Source organism: Triturus cristatus, chromosome 3_2 (genome assembly GCF_964204655.1).
Source record: "Triturus cristatus chromosome 3_2, aTriCri1.1, whole genome shotgun sequence".
Classification (NCBI taxonomy): Eukaryota; Metazoa; Chordata; class Amphibia; order Caudata; family Salamandridae; genus Triturus; species Triturus cristatus.
The window spans coordinates 312,493,400-312,518,777 of record NC_140584.1 but is presented as its reverse complement, the minus strand read 5'-3'; the positions used below and the strand labels follow the sequence as shown (position 1 = coordinate 312,518,777).

At 43.7% G+C, this 25,378-nt stretch overlaps 1 protein-coding gene across 1 annotated transcript in view; it reads left to right on the top strand.

The window, feature by feature from the left end:
* The window catches only part of LOC146857251 (pancreatic secretory granule membrane major glycoprotein GP2-like), a 48,742-nt gene that overhangs the window by 18,445 nt on the left and 4,919 nt on the right, over positions 1-25,378 (top strand). The window contains exon 8 of the mRNA XM_085647757.1: positions 1,481-1,551. Coding sequence (XP_085503883.1) covers positions 1,481-1,507 — 27 coding nt within the window. The 3' untranslated portion in view covers positions 1,508-1,551. The remainder of the gene's footprint in view (positions 1-1,480; positions 1,552-25,378) is intronic.

Sequence of the window (25,378 nt, the reverse complement as noted above, 5' to 3'; positions counted from 1 at the left end):
GGTTTATTACATACACCGGTATGTAATATGGTGGGTTATCTTACGGGCGATCCAAGGGCAGGCAGCCATCTGGGCCGTCGGCCCGCCTGATGAGCCAAGCAGCACTGGGGCGAACCCCATCGGTGCTGCCACTTCTGGTGATCCTCTTCCCGGATCATGTGACACATGGTCCCTTATTACTCACACCCATTTCAGGGCAGAGCGAAGCATAGCAAAACCCCGGTTGTTCAGGCCCACAACCGCCCGAAGGACTAACAGGGCGCCAACACGGTTTTTCAGGAAGCTTCCATGAAGCTCCTGGGATTTGGCTCTGGCACCCCCTATGGTACTGCGCAGAGGTACCCTTCTGTACCCCTTTGCTTCCAGATCGCCCTGTAACTCCGCCTGCAATGAAAAAAGACAACATTACAACATTCTCTGCCTCCTGCCTGCCACGAACCAAGCCGGGTAAGCGTTAGGGTGGGAGACGGCGTGTCCGGCGCGCGAAAGAGTACGACCAGATGGTGGGGGAGGCCTATATACCCCTCCCCCTGTCCTCGCGCCCAGGAAGTTACGCTCACCTAGCGCGCCGCCAAAAGGCTGGGGGGACTCCTCCCTGAGTCCCTGCCCCTCAGGGGGTGTGGGGTGCCCCGATGGTACTAGAGGGCTGCCCTCTTTAGTGGCCCCCTGCGGGGGCCTCGGAAAGCCACAGTTCCTGACCAACCTCGACACTCCTACCCTCTGTAGCATGTACTCCCCCTAAACACTGACCAATCAGCGCCATGTTTTCTCTGTTGATAGACCGTTGATAGGCGCGCTGTGCTCCACTGATATCTGATCCATAGGTTTGTGCTGCCCTCCACTGATGCACGGATGGCGGATTCATAGCCATGTGCTCTCTTCTGTTGATGCTTTTGTGCTATTCTTACCTTTTGATCATTGATGGATATCTGTGTGCTGCCCTCTATTGATGGCTGATTGGTAAGTCTACGTTGTACTTCACTGATGGATTGATAGGTATCTGTTTCTCACTGTTAACGCTTCGATCATTGACGGATAGCTGGGTGCTGCTCCCTTTTGATGGCTGATTTGTAAGCATGTGTTGTACTTCACTGATGGATTGATAGGTGCTGTTGACCTTGGTTGATTGATAATCATCCGCTGTCATGCACTGATGAGCATTTGACAGACGTGTGCTAACCTGATAGGTATGTGGGGTCCTCTCCTAATGTAATGATGGCTGGTGGATGCCCCATAATCTTCTGAATTAATGGCTGATTGGCAAGTTTATTTTGCATTCCCTTCACAGTGTAATTGTGAATGGCAGGCACGTGTTGTCCTCCATTGGCGCCATGGTGTATATTAGTGGTGGTGGATTAATAGGCTGTCTTCCTCTGTTGGTGGTTGTTTGCACGATCCTCCTTTGGTCACCGATTGATAGTTCTGTATTATTACCCACTGGAGAGAACGCTTCTGTTTAATTCCCTCTTTTGCTTTGCAGACCTGCGACAACAGCAGCAGCAGCTGAATCCGAACAAGTTCAGTCTTATTGCCTGGTGGACTTTCATGCAGGTGTGTAACATTTTTTTCCTAATGTTCATGTTTCCACAGCGTGAATGACAGCTATAGTGTAAGCTGTCCAAAACAGCATACATTTTTATTGGTAAATTTTTGTTTCAATAAATGCAAACATTACAAAATAATACAATTACAATTAACCTAATGATCTGCTATGACTGATGTAGGCGATGTAAATACGCAAAGTAACCCTGGGTCCGGCTGTGGTGCAGGGACACAACTAGTGTCATGTTAGCTTCCTTTCTTCACTGGAACATGATGGTGTTTGCTCATGAAGAATCCATACCGCTGTTGGAGACTCACCTTCACGGCCTGATTTAGATGAAGGAGGTAACATGGCTTCCATCTAAAAATGGTGATGGCCACCCCGCAATTCTCTGTATTCTCTGGCCTCCTCCAGCCTCCTCTAGCGTCCTTTGGAGCACGAGTGAAGAGTGTGTTCCGTGTGGGGGTCCACCACTAGCTACACAATAAGGAAGACTGATACTGCAGACATGATGCAACCAGCAATGGTATCAGATCCCCCACCTGATGTATGACTGCTGCCTGGGTACTATTCCCAGTGCTGGTCCTTGTGGGTAAGACAGCCTTGTAAACCATGGTGGTCTTGCACCAAAAGGTCTCAAGTTTTACTTGATATACAAGGAGAAAACTCCATTATTACATGGACATTTTTTTAAAAGTGGGTATTGAACATATACCACAGGTATGGGAGTTATATTTCTAGTGTACCACATTTGTGACAGCAGTCCCACAATACCGCCAAGGACTCTTGGGCCTGCTGGTGGGGGTTTTCTCCCAAACGTGGCTCACTGGCTCTCACACTGTCATCTGGACCACGGTGACGGAAAAGCATGTGTCCGCATGCTGGGAATCTTAAAATATGATAGATGATTTACACACTTACGGCAGCAGATCCATATCCTCCCAGGCATTTGTATGCCATTCACCAAATGTTATAACATGCCATTTGTTTGCTGTTGCATCATGTTGGCATGGACAATAATGGTCATATGTCAGTAAACTCAAAGGGGCAAGACTTAACATCGCAAAAACCGTTGCTCTCTGATTACATCACAGCAAGCTACACCAAGTGGTCTTTGGCGGACAAAGATGGACGGACTAATGTACTTTATTTTTTTCATTTCTTGATATCATTTTTGGACTTTCGTATAGTAATTTCTTTTTATTGACGTGAGGCTCACATCACAAGCTACTCAAAGTATCAAATTGTAAAATCAAAATTTATTCTCACGTTTTGTAGTCAGACTGGTGAAATCTCAGGTGCTGCTGAACATCCTTGAGTTTGTTCGCAGAAGCATAGAGACTGAAACACAAGTGTGAATCGGGGTAGCCTGAGTAGCAGCTGTTAATCTGGGATCGCTGGTAGCGCTAGGGCTGTACTAGTAGCTAGACGGTTCACGGGCATGGGGTCACCGTCCTAATGGCACTGTATGGGAGTAAAGGGGTGACAAGAAAATCAGTCAAATGAGCGTACGTCTTCTTCATGTTTGTTTGGAGTTCCCCATTGGATACACATGCATCAGGATGGAAGCCATGTTTCTGGGTGTTGTGGATCCAATAATGAAACAAAGGTCTTAGGAGAAGTGTTTCTCAGAGCCCAGGCAGTGTTTTTGTGGAGCATTCTCACAATGGAGAGGCTGTGTTGTGCCTAAGAGCCAGCTTCAGGGAGCAGCCAAGACTACATGGGTTCCTACCAGAGAAACAACCGATATCCAAGTGATACATAACCAATGTAGTGAGCCAGATTTCTGCTATAAACTAGTTTCTATGAATGCTGGACTCTGGAGACTGGCCAATATCATTCACTGTGTGCCACTGGCTCCTCCTTCTGGTTGTTATATTGCATTGCCATTCCTGGTACACAGTGAATGAGTTATAGGCAGGGCAATAAATTAACCAGGCCTCTAATAACTAGGGATGTTAGAAGTTGTGAAGGCTGATGGTTCACACTGCAGTTTTTCAAATAATGCTACCAGATATGGTAATTAAGAAGCTTTCAAATTAAACAAGCATTTGCAATGCAACAGGTCTCGCATTAGTGAAGGTTTGAGCTATTGGTGTTGCAAATGATGTTTGTTAGATTTTATTTTTATCAAACAATATCCCAACAGTAGCATAAGTAAATAAAAAAAATGGAAACACATGTTCAGCGCAATCTTTCTTTTTATAACTGCATTAAGGATGCAGTACCTTTTGTGGCTAATGGAGATCCATTTATAACTTCACAGGGACACCTAGTAACAGTCTGTGGTTCTGCACCCTTTCTTTGCTTTGTGTATTTTTTTTATTGCTTATGTTACTGATGAGATATTTTTTGACCAAAAAATCTAACAAACACTATTGTTTGCAATGCCAATAGCTCAAACATTCAGTAATGCGAGACCTATTGCACTAAAAAAGCTTGTTTTGCTTAAGGGTGGTGAGGGTGAGCAACACGGGCAACTAAGGAGCAAGGCACCACTGATAAAAAGTGGGAGATAAAGGTCAACGGGGCAAAAAGTGCACCATGGCACTTTTTTGTTCTTATTGCGAACACTGACAACGAGTGGGTAGAGGGGTAAGAAGTAACACAGACAATGGGGAGGGGGCAGGAGGAGGAAGAAGTTTCAGACTACGGGGGATTGGGGTGAGAAGGGAAGAAGCAACACAGACAGCAGGGAGTGGAAGGGAAGAAGCTACATGGTCAATGGTGGAGGGAGGGATAAAGCAACATGAGCAAGGAATGACAGGGGAAGAATAAAAATAAAAATACCTCAATCGCAGTGCAATCAGTGGTAGGCTGAAGCGCTCAGTACTTTGGCCATGCTCCAGCTGAAAGAAGAGAAAGTGTAGCCGGCAGACGGTGGCCAATTGGAAGTTAGCAAATAAGGATGATGATGAAACCAATGAATGGTAAGCAAAGGCCCGGCTGCAAGCCCCTTGTTGTATACAATATTCCTTGCAAGTGAGAGCACATGCATTGCCGCAAGCGAGACCTAAGTTGTACACATTCTGCAAAAAGAGGTAGTTTTGAACTTGTAATGAAACGCTGTATAGATGTTTTAAAGGTATGGGTGAATGCATGCACCGAACCACAAGACTCGAAAACAGCCAAAAAATATGTGACCGCACACTGGCCTATCAGACTATCCCTCCTGACAGTGCCAGACTGCCCTGTAGGCCAGACCTGCTGTGTAGGTCACAGGTTCAACTCCTCTTAAGGCTAATTCAGCATTTCATCATTCCATTGATAGTAAAATTAAATTTAAAGGAGGAACATTTGTTATTTATGGTATTAAGAACACATGCAATGTAATAGGAAGCACTGTACACAAAACATGTTAATATTACAGCATTCAAACGAACTCTTCCCAAATCAAAAGTGCACTTTCATTAGTGCGCACATTTGTCGCTTTTCCTGTGTATGTTTCCCTATGAGCATCTATCAGTGTGTTTGTGTGTATGTAGCCATGTGTATGTGTGCCTGTGTGTGTCTGGCAGTATAGAAATGTGCCTGTTTGGGGCTAGCAGTGTTTAGTATCTGTGCATCTGCGGGTGTAGTAGTTTGTATGCATCTCTTGGCCTTTGTTTGTGTGTGCCTGTAGGTGTCAATCAGTATCTTTGTATGTATCTGTGCCTGTGTATGTTTAGCAATTTATATTTGTGTGTCTGGCAGTGTTTACCTGTTTTGGCATGTGTGGCTAGCAATGTGTTTGAATGTGTGCCTGTGTGCATGTGGCAGTGTGTATGTTTGTGTATAGCATTGTGTATGTGTGCCTCTTGCAATTTGTATGTGTGTTTAGCAATGTGTGTGTTTAGGAGTGGGCATGTATCTGTGCTGAGTGTGATTAGCAGTGTGTACGTCTCTGTGCTTGTGTATATTTAGCAGAGTATATGTGTGTTTCTAGCAGTGTGTACATGACTGTCTATGTGTCTAGCAGTGTGTATATGCATATATGTGTGTGTGTTTTTGTGGGCCTAGCAGCTTGTCTGTCTGTGCCCCTGCGTCTAACAGTGTGTATGTCAGTGTGTGTGTGTGTAATAGGGTGAATATAGCTGTGTCTGACTTGCAGTGTTTGTGTGTACCTAAGTGTTTTTTTTAGATGTGTATGTGTTTAGCAGTGTAACTGTGTGACTATCAACGTGTATGTGTCAGGTGCCTGAGTGTGTCTAGCAGTGTGTGTGCCTGTGTGTCTAAAAGTCTGAATATGGCGTGCCCGTCTTGCAGTGTTTGTGTGTACCTAGGTGCTTCTAGCAGCGTGTTCGTGTTTACCAATGTAACTGTGTGCCTAGGAACATGTATCTGTCAGGTGCATGTATGTGTCTAGCAGTGAATGTTTGTGTGTGCAATAGTGTGAATATGGCTGTGGCTGAGGTGAAGTGTTTGTGTGTACTAAGTGTTTCTAGCAATGTGTATGTGTTTAGCAGTGTAACTATGTGTCTAGTAACGTGAATGTTTCAGGTGCCTGAGTGTAACTAGCAGTGTGTGTGTGTGTGTGTCTAAAAGTGTGACTATGGCTGTGCCTGTCTAGCAGTGTTTGTGTGTACCTAAGTGTTTCTAGCAGCATGTGCGTATTTAGCAGTGTAACTATGTGACTATCAACGTGTATGTGTCAGGTGCTTGAGTGTGTCTAGCAGTGTGTGTGTCTGTGTGTCTAAAAGTCTGAATATGGCGTGCCCGTCTTGCAGTGTTTGTGTGTACCTAGGTGCTTCTAGCAGCGTGTTCGTGTTTACCAATGTAACTATGTGCCTAGGAACATGTATCTGTCAGGTGCATGTATGTGTCTAGCAGTGAATGTTTGTGTATCCAATAGTGTGAATATGGCTGTGCCTGAGTTGAAGTGTTTGTGTGTACTAAGTGTTTCTAGCAATGTGTATGTGTTTAGCAGTGTAACTATGTGTCTAGTAACGTGAATGTTTCAGGTGCCTGAGTGTGACTAGCAGTGTGTGTGTGTGTGTGTCTGTGTGTGTCTAAAAGTGTGACTGTGGCTGTGCCTGTCTTGCAGTGTTTGTGTGTACCTAAGTGTTTCTAGCAGCATGTATGTGTTTAGCAGTGTAACTATGTGTCTAGCAATGTACATGTGTCAGGTGCCTGAGTGTGTCTAGCAGTATGTATGTCTGTCTGTGTGTGTGTCTCTAATGATTTGAATATGGCTGTGCCTGTCTTGCAGTGTTTGTGTGTATCTAAGTGTTTCTAGCAGTATGTATCTGCATGTTTAGCAATGTAACTATGTATGTTTAGGAAAGCATATGTCAGATGCCTGCGAGGCCTGGGAAGTGAACTGCGCTCCGTTTGCGGAGTTTTCTGCACTCCGCACTCAGCGGAGCTCGCGGAGTTCAGAAAACTGTGCTTCGCAATGTGCGGCGGAGTTTTTTCCCTGCTCGTGATCAGTAAGTTAGCGAGCGGTAGCTGCCGCTCGGGTAGAATTTCTACCCAAGCAGCAGGAATACCAGCACAAACTGCAGTTCGTACTGCACTCCGCCAATTGCGGAACTTTGCAGAGTTTTTTGTAACTACGCGGAGTTCTGCGTAGCAAAACTCCACAAACTACAACCAGGCCTGTTGACAAGTGGGGAAGAGGGTGGGGATGCGGGAGGTGGGGAGTAAAGGTGGGAGCTGAGAAGTGTGCCGTTCCATGCTCTATAATTGCCTATGGACAGAGAGCCAAGCCCCCTTCCAGTTTATTTATTCTTTGGTATCCGTCGTTCTGCGGTTAATTCACGTTAATGGTTTCTCTTTCTTAAGCAGATTTGGCACCTGCTGCGCCGCTGGTCTCTGGCTTTGAAAATAAGCAGTGAGGGGCGGGACACGAAGGGAATTGTAAGCCGTCACGGGTGCTGCAGCCTGAACTGCTTTGCAAACAAAGACAAGATAAAGGCACTCAAACTGCATGCGCATGGCTGCTCGTTCCCGAGGCAATACTCCATGAAATTGAACTACTTAGAGAAGGTGGGACATGCACCCACCAGTAGCTATTTGCAGGCCTTAATTTTTAAAGGACACACAAGAAAGCAAATCCAAAGTGTGGGAAGAGTCAGACCCCACAAAGTAAAAATAACAGATTGCCTAACATCGCAAGCGCTGTTGCATCGACCTAAAAAGCAAAGTCATTAAAAAAGAGGATATGTGCAGCAGAAATACCTTTTTTCTTTGCAGCACAAAGACACACGTGACAGGCAATGATGAGATGGCTGAGAGGCTGATTTTGTGTTTGAGTGACAGCGGGGAAATACACTGGCCTCCCAAAAACTTTGCAATGTAATGGAGGAAACACCTTAGCAATTTGGAATGCCCCTAACACCACATAGCAGCCTATCTGTGCCGGACTGCACAGTTGGGGCCATTCGGGGACCCGGAGACCTCTTCTTTCTGCATCATATGAGGATGCCTGGGCGGAATTTCGATTGCGGCGGAGTAATCAGAGTAATAATGGTAATTCTGCTTTACTCTTTGATGTGGAATTACCAATAAATACACAATTACAAATCATCACATAGTTTGCTGGAGAAAAAGTCTACTGCAAGGTCACATTTAGCTATTGCAGGAGACAGCTTATGCTTGCTATTTGTGTTCTGCTGCAGTTAGCATTGTTTTTTGGATGCAAGAGTGCATTGTGCGCTTAGAAAATAGAAATAAATGTCGGGAGTAAGTTGGGGGAAATGCTACTCCAATAGCACATTCAGTGAGAAGGTGCTTGTGCTCACTTTTTGTGTTCAGTTGCATTCAGGGATATTTCTTAGCGCTAATTCGATTTTGGAAGTGAGGGGGCATTTTTGCAATGAGAAATAGTGCTAAATGCAGAATTATTCTTCTTTCATGATCCTGCATAATCCTGTGGAATTTCTGGGTAATTCCACTTGATTGCGCTACACAGAATTACGTGAGTTATGCCCACCCCTTCTTATGAGGCTTTGCGGATCCCATACCCACAGCCTTGTGGCAGCAGTTTGCACTATTTAATGGGCAAAGAACAAGTAATGAAGTGGACGGACATGACAACACTGTCCCAGCATGGTATTAACATCTTTCCTCCGCTTTACCCTCCCCCCAGGACTCCTCTCAGCCAAAATAAGCACAGTTTTCACTGTAATACACTGCCCTGCTTAGGCCTCATTGCTCTGGGGAAGCAGATAGATAAGGAATGAGAGATGGCACCACAGGTTCTGTATTCAGAGAGAATAATTTGATACAAAAGAGAGATGCGGAAAGAAATTGGGGTCAGAAAAAAGGGGAAAAGGCTACAGTTGGAACATAGGAAGAAAGACAGGGAAATGGGGGTAGAGAGACACACATTGTGAGAATGAGTGATTTATGGGATTGAGCTTAATAGAAGAAAAGAGAAAGACCACTCGGTTTGCATGGGCAGGAGAATGAGAGTAATAGAGAGATTGGATAAGAAAGAAAGAAAAAAGAGAGCACAAGAGAGTCCGTGTTTGTAAGAGGAAGAGAAAGACGCATGAGAGGAAGAGACTGATGGAAAGACATACAGCAATAGAGAAAGGATTGAAAGAGAATAAGAAAGATAAAGTGAGAACAAGAGATGGGGAGTTGATGAGTGTGAGAAAGAGATAGAAGAGCATGAAAGAGAGAGAGAGAAATGTGAATGCAAAGAGATGCAAAAGAAGAGCGAGTAAGAAAGTAGAAAAGACAGGCACAAGGGTAATTGTTTCAATTAGAGAGAAAGCTAGAGAGGTAAACTGTAAATGTGCCAGGGAATGAGGGGAGATGAAAAGGGATTATAACAACAGGGACGTAGATACATTAGCTCGAGAAGTGGGGAGAGAAAAAACAAGAAAAAGGGGAGGAACTGACCAGACTGGGATGTAAGGACAAGTTAGAGACTAAGTGGGTCTGTCAGAGTAGTGCCCTAGTGAGGCATCTGCCTATCTGCATTTATATACTAGGAGTGAGTGGAGTTTGAAGAGTCCTACTATGCGAAACTCAGTGAAGTCACAAAAACTCTCAGCTGCGCTACACGGAGTTCCTCTTTCGGGCTGAGTTTGTCAGCACGCCTGTTCGCGTTGGGAACGCTGAGTACATCCATGCTCAAAGATCACGCCTGAACGGCACTAAGCGGTCCTGAAGTGTGCTCGGGATCTAAATGTGCGCAAACATCACCACACAGTCCGCATGGGCAGGGCCATCTTGTTTCTCTCTGTTATGGTGCGGGGCCTGAATTTTAATCTGTCCTTAATCTTTGTAATCCTCCTCCTTTATTACTTTTCTACCCCAAAGTGTAATTTTTTACAATAGTGTGTGTCTTTGTGTTTGTGTATATTTAGTTTTTGGGTACTTTTTTCTGTGTTTTTGTGACATTTTGACTTCGTTTATTTCCCCTTCTTTCCTTCTTTCTTCTTTCCTTTCGCTTCTTTTTCCTTCTCAGTTATTATTTCCCTACCCAGGGCCATAGCAGAAGGGAAACTTCCGTGCGGGTGGCACCGCCGCCCAGTTGTGCAGCACCTCTATCCTGGCAGCAGGTGGCATGACCGTGGAAGGTACACCCTTTGGAAGCATCGGGGGTGCTGGGGGATGGTGTGCAGGTGTGGGGGGCTCATCAGCCATGTTCGGCGCACCACCCAGCAGCTGAAGCACCATTGGGCAGACATTCTGGACTGCAAACAGGACCTGATCGACCTGCTGTGCATCGAGATTCCGGGTCTCGGTGAGTATTAATTATTTGTTGTGTTTTTACTCAACAATGCTAAAATAAAAATCCAATTAGCATCCTGCTCACACTCAGAGGTAAGTTATGTTTAGTTTACACTGGTATATTGTTGTGTGATCTAGTTTCTAGTTTCTGCTAGGCAGGTGCCGCTACCTAATCGTACTCATCAGGCGATCGCTTTAGCTGATTAATTGAGAAGCCATTGCAGACTGTTCTGTCTCCTGTCACTATAGTGTATCACTGAGTAGCACGTTCTCTCTGTGGTGTAGCTGTTACAGTTTCAGGTTATTTAATTGAATTCACAGTGATAATGTGAAGTATGTATCCAGCGTTGCAAAAAAGGGGGAGTAAGTTGACTCATCAAGGGTGTTGAGAAATGGTAATAGATGTAGTTTTTGTTAAGGAGATTCGGAATATGGATTTAGCGACAGTCGATAGACTTGAGCCGAAACTAGTAGAGCTATAGGTGATTTGTTATAGCGACTGCATTTGCTTTTTCTAAAACAATTTGTGGCGATTATTAACAGAATCACAAATCTATTTTTATTTATTTTCTTAATTTCTTTCATGAGCGCCCAAGGGCAAGAAGAGGGATGATTCAGAGGGTCCCAGATAAGATGGTTAGCCGACGCCGACCACCAGCGCCACTGCCGCGGGCTCTGCTGATCCTAGTAAGTCCTTTTATGATTGTTGTGGTCTTCTTAGGATAGAATCTTGGGGTATTGGAATGTTGGTGCTATCTATCGTGATTCGTGAAGATTCAGATAGTTGATCCAAGTAAGCTAGTATTTTAAATAAAAATCACCATGTATGTTTGTTGAGATGGCTTTCCTCTTCCTGCTTATGCCTAGCTCCAACACAGTTCAGTTCACAAGAGAGTGGCCATGGTCATCATCATGGACCCCCATACCCCAACGTAGTGTGCTACAGACTCGTTCATTTATAGTAACAGTATACATCAGTTTCCCATGACAGTGTAGCAAGGCTGGAAAAAAGTACGAGTTCCCACTCCCATTGCATTTACCAACCAACACCATATGTTTTTCATTGACCATTATAAGCGTGGCTTGTCTAACTTTGTGAACCAACCAATCAAATACCTAGAGTGATATTTGGAACATACTGATGTGCTAACTGAGCTGTAGTGCTGCTTTGCTGTTGTATTGGGGGTTGCCTATCTGGGATCTAAATTAGGTGTAATATTTTATTCTAGCCACACAGAACATCGGTGATGCTGACTCTTGTGCCACTGAAGAAGGAGACAGCGACGGGTCAGTTGGAGGGAGAGAAGCGGCAGCATGGACAGGCACTGGTAAGTCACATAATTTTGTGCAATTACTGTGCTCAATAGCTATTGCCATGATGTTGCTTGTCGTCATCAAAAATGATCGTGACTTGAAACCCCCCAGCTTTACCAGCCACAGAGGTGGTTGAGTTAATATTATGGCCTCTTCTATCTGCTATGCAGCAAAATCTCACATAAGAAGTTTTGATGACTGGAGGGAGACATGAAAGAATGGAAGGTGACTTAAAAGAAAGGAAAGGGTGGGTGGGTGAAAGGGTGCGTGGTGGATGGGCGAAAGTATAGTTTGAAGAAAGAGTTGCTATGTATTGAATGGGTGGGCAATGTATTGAACATTTTGGTGAAAGACTGGATGGAAGAAAGTAAAGCTTAATCATGGTAGCTATGGGTGAATTAGAATGAAAGGATGAATGAATATTTGAATTGTTTGGATAAAAAAGCAGGGCAGCTCTTCTTCTCATGAGAAGCATGCTGCTGCTCACCTTCCCTGCTCACTTGGTTTATGTAGGGTCATCACTATCATTCAAAGCTATGGTTCTAAGTGGGGGTTATTTTTATTTATTTTTCAGATCTATCCAACCTATCATTCATCATCTCCCCTCCCTGCCCATGGCATTTTTGCCAACTATGACCGCAGTGCACTATGAGGAAATCAATTTGTGACTGCAGTGTTGGCTGTGTAATGTCCATCTTCTTCAGTTAATGAGGCATTTACAATGTTTTCAATGCATTGCAAACTGAACACACAAGGCGTGTTCTCCCTTCGCCCACTCAGTCACCTCTTAGTACTTCACTCCTTTATTTTTTCCTAAATTCTTCCGTGCCAGACTACCAAATTGGAAAATCCATTCTTAGCATGTGCCTCATTTAATCATGCGATACCTATCTAAAGTGATTCCAGAACATATATCATGGTTTACCATAACAGATTTAATTTACACTTGTTCAGATTTTTCCCTTTTGAATAGTGCATAATGCCATACTCATCAATTAGAAGTAATTTATTTTTCAACTCAAAGTGTCTGAAGTGTCTAACTCTGTTTATAGTGGCTTGAAAAGCCTTTAGAAGAAAAAAATTATCAAATCACACAGTCAGTGCTTTTTTATGTTTGGCAACGTGTGGGTAAAATATAAAATTGGCCATGTGACTCTCCTAATCATAATCACATCAAATAAATTCCAATGGCCCTAGGGGACCAGCAATGTACTGCTGCGGTGACAGTGAGTTATTTAAAACAATTGTTTCCATAGAGCATTATTTACAATTTGTCTTTTTTGTTTTTCTCAATATAGCTGCTCCTGCTGGTCCAGCGGTACCACCCGACAGACAGGAGAGAGCAGCCCCTTTGCGATGGCATAGGCTGGAGTGTATCCAGCAGGAATACCAGTGGCTGGTGGCCCTGGAAGAGGAAAATGAGGAAATAAATGCACAACAGCGGACCCCAATGCAGCTGGTCGCCTTCAGCCTCCAGCCTCTCAGCTATCCCATCGCCGGTGCAGCCACCAGCCAACTGCTGCCACTCCCTACCACAAAGGCAACAGGCAATTGCTGCACCACATCGTGCAGTGGCTGGACACCATCGAGGGCCGGCTCACCTCGATGGAGCAGAGCTTAGAGCAGCTGCAGACCGACGTCCATAATGCCCTCTTTTAGCCCTTTTGAAAAAAAATTGTTTTTGTGGGAGGGATTTGTTATTTGCTGGGGCTGGGCGGAGAGGGTGGGAAGGGAGTTGGGAATGGAGAGACTTTCTTGGGCATTTTGAGTTTTAGGGCTTGGGTCAGTTTTGTTTGCAAAAGGGGTGGGTATGTTTGGCTGGAGAGGGTGGGTTGCTTTGTAAATATGTAAAAAAGGAAAACGTTTTTCTAATCTAAATTTCTGCCTGAAGCAGTTTCTTTTACTTTTACTTTGCACTGCTGCCTTCAGCCTGTTTATGTGATTGTAATTTAAGAGAGAGCATAGCATAGAGTCTGGGCTTATACTTCTCTAACTATCTTGACCATTATGAGGAATACTGCATGATGACCTATATTGTGTCGAAGTTCTGAACTATCAAGATGAAAAAAAGTAGCAGTTAATTTATTTCTTACTAAGTTAAATTACATCCATACTAGTGGTCTTGCCTGTATATACATTAAACAATAACAGGGGAGGCATCACAACTTAACAAGTGAGTTCTCACTTCCATTTCCACCCAGGTGAGCTCCAACTGTAGGATTGATCTGAATGATTGATTGATTAAGCATCATAGGCAACTAAATAGAAGTAGAACGACTGAGTAAGTGGGTTATATATTTATCAAAGATTTACAAAGAATTGACACCACCTGAGTACTAAGTGATGACATAATTAGAATGCCTGATTGTGCTAAAATAGAAAATCTAGCAACACTAGTAAGTTTTGGCTAATGTGGAGATAGCAGTATTAGTTGGGAAATCCTCAAGGTTTAAAAAAAATGGACTCAAGTCTGGAGTCGACAAGCTTAGGTTAGGCGTCTATGATTAGGTAACACAATGCCTGAATGATGATGCTGATGACTGATGTTCTTCATTATATATCTAAAAAAATATAGGTCAATTTTAATGCCCAGTTTGGTAATGGGCTGGTGTGGGCTACTGCTTAGAAGATTTTGAAGTAAGTTGGTGTTGCTTTCACCACATCCGCCCCACCAAGTGTGTGATCCATTGATGATGTAATTTAAGCCACACCTTAATAAATCACACAGCTCTGGGGAAGAAGGTTAGGGGTTTGATGAATGAATGGGTAATGGGATTTGGGGACAGATTTGATAAAGACAGACACTACAACACAGGGTCAACATTCATGTGGGCAATAAGCTGCAGCACAACATTCACCATCAGTCTGTTGTTAGAAGGAGACAAAGGAATGAGTATGACAGAGCACAGATACATGTGTAGCAAACAGTCCTTCTGTCCCGAGACCTAATTTACTATATATCTAAATGTTCAGTTAATAATGGATGAATATCCTGAGCAGTTAATGTTCAGAATTATTGAGAACAGTCCACAATCGCAGTCATCATGAGAGTCTTCTTTAGTTCTTTATTTTCTTTTAATGTAATTCAATGTAATTCAACAAAGGTGACGTTTCTACCCATTCTAGCCAACACATGTTTCGTCCATTTGGGGTAAACCATAGACTTCATCAGGGCTAGAGGTATTAAGATAAAGATGAGACCAAAATTACATGTCAATATTTCTAAAATACCAAGTTTGACAATAAAACAAGACATAGTTATTGAATATAGAAATCAATTAGCAGTAATCAATACACCAAGCTCTATAACAAGGTGAATAAGAAAACAAGGACAAAAACACCCACAAGCAGGCCAGCAATTTACATGCCAAGCCACAAGTGTCAACACCACCTAAGTCATGAAAAGAACCTTATGTGTGAGTGATAAAGAGAGACTCCAACAAAGAACTCTAGAGTTTATTGATTAACGAAATTCAAACACTCATGCAAAGTGAAAAGCAGAGACACAAAGAAGCAAAAGTCTGAAAGTAAGAGCATAGGTCCCGCATAACCTATTGAGTCCAGTAAAAAATGGTGAGACTCACCAAATTCGAAAGGCCATACGTTTATGTCCAAAAGTAGAAACACAAGAATTCAATATCGGCATGAGTGGCTCCAAATATAATGGGATAATACAAGAAAACCATGACTACTTTTGTGGAAGGCACAAATGAAGCTTATAGTTATAGGTGATAGATACAAACAATTCCACTATAATGTCGTATTCAAAAGGTAACTGTCCAAGGCAAAATAGCCACACTCACATAAAAAGGGTAGGAAGGTATCATATTTTAGCTCCCAGTAACAAGCCACTGGCAAACATCACTACTCTTAGTTAATATGATTGTAAAAAGAAAACTGTTACTGTATTGCAAAATTGGGTGGTCCGTCGGCATTCTCCTCTGAGGTCTGACTGCACTGGTCCGGTAGGGAAGCAGGAGTGTTGTTGAGCTCAGATAACTTTCACCTTTCGTTCGTGAAGGAGACAAGAAGAAGATCTGTGGAATGTAAAAGAGAAACTGTAATTTATAGTCAAGGAGAAGGACAGAATGAAGGTAAACTTCAAGAGGAGTGTATCAAGAAGACTCAGAGGCATCGCAAAAAAAACAAAAGGGGGGGCTCAGAGTATCACTTTTGCTACAAATCCAACACACACACAGCAGCCTTTTACAAACGCACCTCTCTCTATTCCACACAGCCGAAAACTAGGCCTCAAACTTTTGGGTTACCTTTTTTTGGATTACCTTTGAACTGAAGTTGATAGTATATTCAATAAATTCTTGCTTCTAGCTATTGATGAGGTAGTCCTGCAGCTCCCGCCCTGAGTTCTTCCATGATACTCCTCCAGTCCTGACTCTGAGTAACGCCGTCCTAGACTAGTCATCATCATCATCATGAATTACAAAGACCCTAGCAAGATAGACGTGGAGTGCAGTGCACTGCTGTTGAAGAACAAGTAGAGAATGAAACATAATTGCAATATTTTGCATAGGTTGTTGTTTGTTATCTAAAGTGACTGTTCTGGTCTCTGTAGAGCCAGAAAAAAGGAGAACACCCTGCAATTAATTAAATATGGCTAAGTGGGAAAGGGCTGATCATCACCTACAGGGAAAACAATGAGTGCCCATCATTCAAGCCCCAAACAATGCAAATCAATAATCATCTCAAGTAATTTCCCATATTACAGTTCAACACACACCCTCCCTCGATGTCTGCCACCACATGAATCATCAATCAACTTAAATCATCACTCACACAATCATTCACTCACCATTGAAATAGTTGAAGTTACCTCATCCAACCCAAGCACGGGTAGTTCAGATAGGTATTCAATCATCTTTGATACAGCCAACACATTGGAATTTGTTATTGGTAGGCAGTCTTTAAGGTAATAAATAATTTTATGGGGCAGCCCTTCTAGTACTAAGTAATGCAATAAGGAATAGGCATTAGGCAATAGGCATGCAAGGGGGACATTCAGTGTACCCAATGCCATGAAGGAATTGTGGAGGCTTCTTCAATGCACACTGGTCCAACTGCAATCAACAATATATATGTGACTGATAAAAAAGGTGGGGCTGCATAAATATGACACAAAAATAATAATGTTCCTCTAGCTATTTTTTTTTGTTTTTTAAAAAGAAAAAACTAAGTTCAAAGAGAAAAAATTAAAAAGTTCAATAGGGGCACTGGCATACTTAATCCGTGAAGTATAGTTCATCCACAAACTCAGGTGGTTTACCCAGATGTTGGTCAGCTAACACATTTGATTCCATTTTGGACCAATCACCCTCTTCCTCCTCCTTTGCTGCTGTTTCAGGAACTGTGTGATTGTGTGGTATAAAATGTTAGTTCATTTTGATCATAGTCAATCTCTACACATTTTGAGTTGAGAGACTAGTCCTTCTCACTGTGACAACCGCACCAGCTGCACTGAAACCATGTTAAGCAGGCACACTGGTGACAGGACAAGACAGGTACTTTATGGCCAGCCTGCTGAGCTCTGGCCATTGGCACATCTTCCCATAACAATACATCAATGTTTTTGATCCACAAAGACCTCTTGTGGATCATCCAGATACTTCTGGAACATCATGTGGATTGTCATTTGTGCTGCTACTTGTTCAACCTGTTTGCCATCGCCACTGCACTGGACTTGAGCCCTGCCAATTAAAACCAATACAATGCAGAGGTTGGGTCTGGTCATTCTTTTGCTGTTGTTGCCGGTGTTCTGGTTGATGGTGTTGTTGGCTGCTATGAGACAATACTGCCCTCTCTGGAAGTTGAATGCGGCACCCCAGAAGTATGTGCGGGACTCGAAATTCCAGCCGTTCTTCTTCCTGGGCTCTGGCTTGCTCTACCACCCACATCTTGTATTTTAAAACATCCCCTTCAAAAAAAGGAATGTAAGTGGGCCGAGTTTTTTTGTACAGTGGATCAAGAAGTGTGGCACATATATACTCTTTGGATTCGGTGATGTAATATTGCAGCCTTAAATTAGAAGCCGAGCGCAGGACTAAGGTCTCAACCAAGGCATATGTTTCTGTGTTTTCATTCACACCTGCAGGGGTGGACCTTTCAGATGACTTCTTTACCTGGTCCTGTAGGAGATGCAACAACAGGATAGCTTGGCCCATCGTTCTGTCCTCTTTGCTAACTTCCCGTATGTTTCAGGAATTTGACTAGACCCCATTTGTCCGCATCCATGGTTATAGCTTTCCCAACTGCATCCCCTCCTCTTTGATTGAAATAGTCACTGATATGTTAGTACAGCTCAAACAGACGTTGCAGCATGTAAATGGGGAGTTCCAACTTAATGGCACCTCCTGTATCAGGGCTTTAAATGGTGCTCTATTAGTACGCTGCTTTAAAAGAATGGCTGAAATGGGTGCAGATTCTTCTGCAGGTGGTCAGTATGTTGCTGACTAGGCCTTCCTTTTTGAGGAAGTCTTGCTCACAATAGGATTGTCAGGGCAAGATTAGTTTCCTGTATTTTTTATGGAAAAATTTCAATCACACATTGGTTAATTTTGTAGCGTATTTATAATGATGTTGTCACTCTATCCGTGATAGTGAGTGAAAGAACAGCCAACACGTGTTCCACCCCTTTACACGGCCATCCGGCCTGGGGCTTCCTCAGGGCGGTTTGAAAGGTTAAATTGTAGATCAGGTCGTCTTGGTCAATTGGATTTCCTAAGAATTCTCTAAATTTCCGGCATAATGCTACTTCCGTGGTTGCAATCAGTTGATGTGGATCCATTAGTAGACTGCTTTAAAAGAATAGTTGAAATGGGTGCAGATTCTTCTGCAGGTGGTCAGTATGTTGCTGACTAGGCCTTCCTTTTTGAGGAAGTCTTGCACCACCAGGTTGATGCAATGGGCCAAACACAGGACCCTGAAATAGCCTTCATCCGACATGGCCTTGACTATGTGACTGTCATTGTATGTGGCAACAAATCCAATTCTAAGACCTCTGGGTCGTAGCCATTCATACACCTTTCTGTTACCTTCCTCCAAGATGTTTACAGCTGTATGTGATTTCTCCATCGCATACATGGCCACTGTTGCGTGCCGCCAAACGCTCTTAAAACTTTCTTCAGAATAAGACCTGAAGACATGTTTTGCTTTACCCCTGCAAAATAGATCCAGTGTGCAGGGATGCACATGTAATCAGTCGCCTGACAACTGGTCCACATGTCTGTCATCAGGTGGATGGTGTGAACAACACTTTGCTCAAAGCATGTCCAACCAACTGCAGCACATTGTAATGCAGCGCTGGATCAGTCACTCTGGCAAAATAGGTCCTACTTGGTACCTTCTATTTTGGGCAGATGGCTGCCACAAATTCTAAGAATCCCACCCCTTCCGCAAAAGAATAAAGCATGAGGTCCAGCACAAAATATTTTGCAAGCGTCTCCTTGTACAAACATGCAGTTGGGTGGTTTCGCTCGTAGGGCCCCTCCTGCCTAAACATACCCGTAATAGTAGCCTGGAGTTTCATCTTTTCTCGAGGCACTGACACAGGCATCTTTTGAGAAGTAGGTGCTAATGGTAGACTCAATGTGTGTTGTGGTGGTGGGGCGGTCACTCTATGCCGTGGTGTCTCCATTGTCTCACTCTGAGTCTTCTTGTGCCATTGTGAAATCGCTGAAGTGGGTGAATCTGCTGGCACACTGCTGGGGACAGGGCTGCTTTGTGTGAAGATTTCACCCTCTTCTTCCTCATCATCATCACCTATCCCCATGATTGCACTTCTAGCTGATGTTCCCTGGCTCTCCCCACCACCACAACCATGTTCAGCGAATTTTTTTAAGGTGCTCCTTCCACTTCTTTGCATTGTGTTTTTTCATATAGGTCGTCTGGCCTCCAGTACCATATTGTGTATCAGGCTTATCTTGAAGAACATTGGTGTGGCAAATGGTACATAATACAATGTGTTCTCCCTCTTTGCTAACTGTTACAAAGTCCCAAACTGGGGAGCAGTGCTTTTTACTGGGCCAATGTCTGAAGAACTAGAGGTAGATGGGCATGTCATCGATTGCCTCTCTGCTTTTCCTGAAGCAGGGGTTGGTGCAGGTCTCAGCTGGGGCTTTGCAAATATGGAAGCTGGTGGCGGTGCTACCTGTGCCACATCCCTTGGAGCTGGTTGAATAGCAATGTCAGATTCCTCTGTGTCACCATCCACCATGACTACCTCGTCATTGTCATACTCCTCTTCATCCCCTTCCATAAGTCTAAGTCTTTCTGGAACTTTTCTTTTCCCTTGCCTCTCCTGTTGTCTCCTGGCCTCTGTCAAAGTCCACTTCATGTACCTATCATCATCATCAGAAGTGGTGCTTGGAGAAGATGGTGCTGTAGTAAACTTCCTGTTCCTTGCTGGTGATCTGGGAGCCAATGATTCTAACAGAGGAGGTTGATCTTCTTGCTTGGAAGAAAGCTCAACCTCCTATTCTGTTTCAACATCAGACAAATGTACCACTGCTGCCTGTGGATCCTGTCTACTTTGCTGTGTTTCCTGAAACAATTGTGTACTACTTTGCGAAAGGGACATATCCAATTCAACATCAATACTCTTCAGGGTCAACATGATTGCACTGGCTACCTCACTGACAAACAGGGCCCTGGGCTTATGTTGGGACTGGGGGGTAGTGTTGATGCAGGAGTGCTGCTCTCAGCTTGCCTGCCATAGGCCTGTGCGGCAGGCACAACTTTCCAGGAAAAGGTTGCGGTCGGCATGCCAGTGGTGGAAATCTGCTGATTCTGCTCCCCACTAGCCACTTTCTTGTCAGTACCTTCATTTGGGGCCATCTTGAAGCTGTCACGTGGCAGTGGCACTTAGCTTGACAAGAAGCTGAAGAGATGTACGGGTTGCGTAGTCAGTCACGTGTCACGTCATGCTCAGGTCTTCTGTCTGGCAGTACTGTGGGTGATGTCTCTTCTCTTGTGCACCTAAAAGCAAACAAGCAAGAAAAACATCAGTGAAACATTGCATTATAGCAGTTCAAGTAGTAGTACAAACAAAATCATTTAGTGTGGTTACTTAGCAATAATACAGTCTAGCTATTCATTCGTACAACCACACCAACAAACTTTCATTGTGTGCACTGCACTCAGGATGGATCACAAAGAGCAAAAACAACATACAGATGTAACCTTTTGCTTTATGTGCATCACGTTGGGATGTGGCACTCAGGGAGGTACAGGTGACAATGGAATAATCCTTAGACAATGAATGCTGCTGTGCAGTGCACTTATTTAGGACATGGGGATGATGCCAGATGTTAGGAGAATGGAAGAAAAGTTTTTAGATCAAAATAGAAAAAATAAAATTCAAAAAAGTAAATTAAAAATGCGAAAATAGTTTTTGAATTAAAAGTTTTTAAACAATGAAAATATTTTTTTTTTAAATGTGCATTAAAAAATCTGTATAATTAAAAAACAATATATCATTATTAAAAAATCCCACGAATTAAATTAAAAGGAAAGTAAAACTAAAAAAATTAAATTAAAAGAACTAAAATTAAAGAATAAAAATAAAATAAATATAAGTGAAAAATAATAAATATCAGAAAGCATATTAATTTATTAAACTGCTATCATTATCAACCATCCATGCAATCCTATGAGAAAAGGCCCACACTGGCTGGATCCACAAAATGGCTGCCAGCCAATGCAACATGGTTATCAACAACAACTAACACTGAGCAAGGAGGCATGGTCACAATTTCATAGAAGACATGTAGGCCTATGGATAAAAGCACCCTGGCTGGCCACACAAAATGGCTGTCAGCCACATGGACACAATAACAACAACCAGCAAGAAGGCACGGCCACAAACAAAGAAGACATGTAGTCTTATGACAAAAGCACACTAGCTGCTTACACAGAATGGCCGCCAGCCACATGGTCATAACAACATCGACCAGCAAGGTGGCATGGTCACAAACAGAGAAGACATGCAGGCCTATGGCAAAAGCACTCCGGCTGGCTACACAAAATGGCCATCAGCCACATCGTTAGAACAACAACATTCAGCAAGGAGGAATGGCCGCAAACAGAGAAGACATGCAGACCTATGGCAAAAGCTCACTAGCTAACTACACAAAATGGGCGCCAGCCACATGGTCAGACAACAACAACAACCAGCAAGAAGCCATGGCCACAAACAAAGAAGACATGAAGACCCATGGGGAAAGCACACTTGCAGGCTAAACAAAATGGCCACCAGCCACATGGTCATACAACAACAACCAGCAAGGTGGCATGGTCCCAAACAGAGAAGACGTGCAGGCCAATGGCAAAAGCACACTGGCTGGCTACACAAAATGGCCACCAGCCACATGGTCAAAACAACAACATTCAGCAAGGAGGAATGGCCGAATGGCCACAAACAGAGAAGACATGCAGGCCTATGGGGAAAGCACACTGACTAGCTCCACAAAATGGCCGCCAGTCACTTGGTCACTCACAACAAACAGGAGGCCTGAAAAACAAAGAACACATGCAGGCACTAGGGTGGACACTGACTATACAAAATGGCCCTTGCCCACATGGCATAATGATCAATAAAGGCAAATGGCGGCCTATGCCAAGCACACATTCACTCATACACTGGTCAGACAAAAGAGGCATGGTAACACAGAGAAGACAGAATTAATTTAGCAATTCCAAAGACGAAAATTAACAGGGCTAAAAGTTCACATCAACACACATCCTTCAAAGGCCTCGCCTCACCTAAACACTGTTTGCAGGGAAAACAATGTGAAATACCACAAGCAACACATTTTGTATTTTAAACCGAAACCATCCATGGCCTAAATTATGTTTTAATTAAACAGACACCACAGAAACAGTTGTTTTATGCACCCATGAATAGTACAGGGCCTACTGGCTGGAAGGCCCATTGGCAGACTAGCCCACAAAATGAATTAAATCAATATTACAAATGTACTAAAAAACGGGGATAACATGTAGTAAACTGTGAACCTTTTTCCTTCGCAAAAAAAGAAAAATCAAATCCAAAAAAATAACTAGACCCCTACTAAAACTGTAGGCCACCCACCACAATAAATGTTAAAAATCAAATAAAAGTACAAAGACATCCAGGTGCATGACCCCAGTCAAACAAATAACACCCTTATACACCAGTTTTTCATCTAACTTGTGATATCTAAAAAACAAAGTCCTTAAATCCAATGGTATATATGCAGCAGACAAGGAGAGTGATCCTTCCAGCTCCAAATCTCAATGAAAAGTGACCAGGAAAGGGACAGAGCACTGGGAGGAGCCTTCTGGACAGGAACAGGAAGTTAGAGTCTCTGGGGCACTTCCTTCTGGTTTGGAAAATAAACGTTTAAAAAAAAGGCTTTTCACACAAAAAAACAACTCCAACGGCCCACTTAAGAAGAAAATCCACCACAAATGCCTCTCATCTGCATTCTCAAGCAGAAAAGCTGCTCAATTACTCCGTTTGCGATCAGCACTAAAGATGCTAGATTTGTGCCGTCGTGGCCGGAAGCTGTGAGAGTGAGCGCAAAGTCTTCCTAGCAGTGTGATAAGTCTTGCGCATGCTCGCAAGCGGCCCAAAAGTCTTGCTGCTCGCGGTTGAGTGTCAAAAGAATACTCAAGCGCAACCAGAAAAAAACCCCAGAATTCCACAAACTTTGTGAGCGGAGTGGAGTTTACCACTTGGGCTTAACGAAATCGATTCAACAGAACCCCCATTGTCAATAGCGTATGATGGCTCATTTACAGCGGGACTTCCAATGCCATTTCCACCATTTCTTCTTGTTTTGCCTCCCATGCACAGCCTGGTGGTCCTAGAATAGAAAAGGTATTCTTCATACGCTGGCAGTAAAGTACCAGTGCAAGAGGAACATACGCTGGAAGCTGATTTTTGGAAATGAAAAAAATGTCAGCGGGTTCATCGCAGGCTGACTGGCACTAACAGATTTGTCTGACAGTGATGGACAGGCAGGGAATTCTAAATTTGGCGGGCCACTGGTCCAACAGAGGCAGTGCATCCACTCTGTCAGGCACTTGTCCGTTGGGCCACACAATTTTAAATGAGGGTCTGAGTGACTGATGACGCAGAAAGTGAGCACTGCACTTGGAGGAAGAGCTAGACTTGAGGGTAGTAGGGACAACATTTAAAATGGTCATTTCCCTAGCTCTAAGCTTTTGATAATAGGACAGGGTAACATTTGTGTAACTTCCTTAAGTGGTAATTATGCAAAATTACCAACAATAATACAAAATAAAGCAAAATTAGGCAAAATGGTGGCTTGAACTCTTGCTGTTTCTCACGCTTCATTAAGAGTCATGGGAACTGCTGTTTTTCCGATGGCCTCAGGCAAGTCTGCTATCGTAAACTTCCTCCCATCCACTGGGAAGAAAGGTATTCCAGGGGCTATTCTTTGGAGAGCGACTCCTCTGACTTAATTCTTGACAGTTTTTTTATGCTTGGAACCAACTTGCATACCAATGAAGTCTTGGCATTAAAACTATGAGTATATCCCTCATATGCTGGAAATAAAGACCTACTTAGTCCGGTATATCTCTTTTTGTAATCCATTGACTCCCCCCTGGCTGGGCATCAAGGGCATAGTTTAGAGGGATTCAGGGGGTGTAAATGTGAAATGTCCCAACTGAAAAAGCAATGGGCTGCTGCAGGGGGGGTGGGGGTGAGATGACCAAGGTTTGGGATGGATTGTTTCTATGAGGAGCAGGGACTGGCCATAGCGGGCACCTGGCAATCCCCCGGTGCGCCGCACGGGTGGGGGCCGGTTTTGGGCACCTGGGGGCCATTTTTGTTACAGGGCCGTTTTTGCAGCTTAGCTGCAAAATCGGCCCTGTGACAAAATCGGCCGAAAACTGGCCCTGGCAAAGAGCTCGGCGTCACCCCCAAGCCCCGGGGAGGTGAGGGGGGGCGGCCGAGCACTTTGCCAGGACCGGTTTTGGTTCCCAGTCCGGCCCTGGGGACTGTACTAATTTGCATTAGTTGGACCTTTGTCTAGAGTGGCACAGTGGGCTACAAAAGTGGTTTGGAATGCGACCCAGAGCAATTTCCACTGGTTAAACTATTTCAAGCCTTCATTCCACCACCTTCGGGTGTTTGATTAGCCAATAGCATTCCAGGAAACTTGATACTGACACAGCTTTCATAGCCTACTGCTGCCAATGTTTGTGATATCCAAAAAGAAGAAAATGTGCACCCATTCAAGGAGTACTTCTGGGGTGCAGATTTACTACTTTTTTGGTAAACCAGCCACTATATATATTTTAGATCTAAAACCCTTAAAAAACAAGCCAAAGTTCAAAGTGAAATGAGAATGACCAGAAAAACCAACACAGATAGAGCAGACCCCACTCAGGGCTAACAGATTCAACTACCAAACCAAGAATGCATTTGAGGGGTGTCACACCTCAAACACTGTGCTGAAACTGCGCTCGTGCGGGTCCTAAGTGGCCCTGGTAGTTTTCCCTGGAAACCCATGACTATAGTCCTTTTCTACACAATGGCCTGAAGTCCCTGTCCTTGGATCACCTATTTTAAATGGATTTTCACTGCAAGCACTCCTTGCCATCTCTGCTAGGCGAAACCTTGATGGCAGCATTTTTAAATCAGTGCATGGGGACTGGGCTCCCTATTTCTATTCCTTGCCTTTTACAAATCATTTGATCAAATGACTGAAGGCCCCATGCACTAAGCAGAAGTCATGCAGGCAGATTAATAGGGAAATCTGAGCACGAGCTGAGCCACTGTTCTGTCCTGGCTCTAAGCCTTGATAACATTTGGTATGTATATTGTGCAAC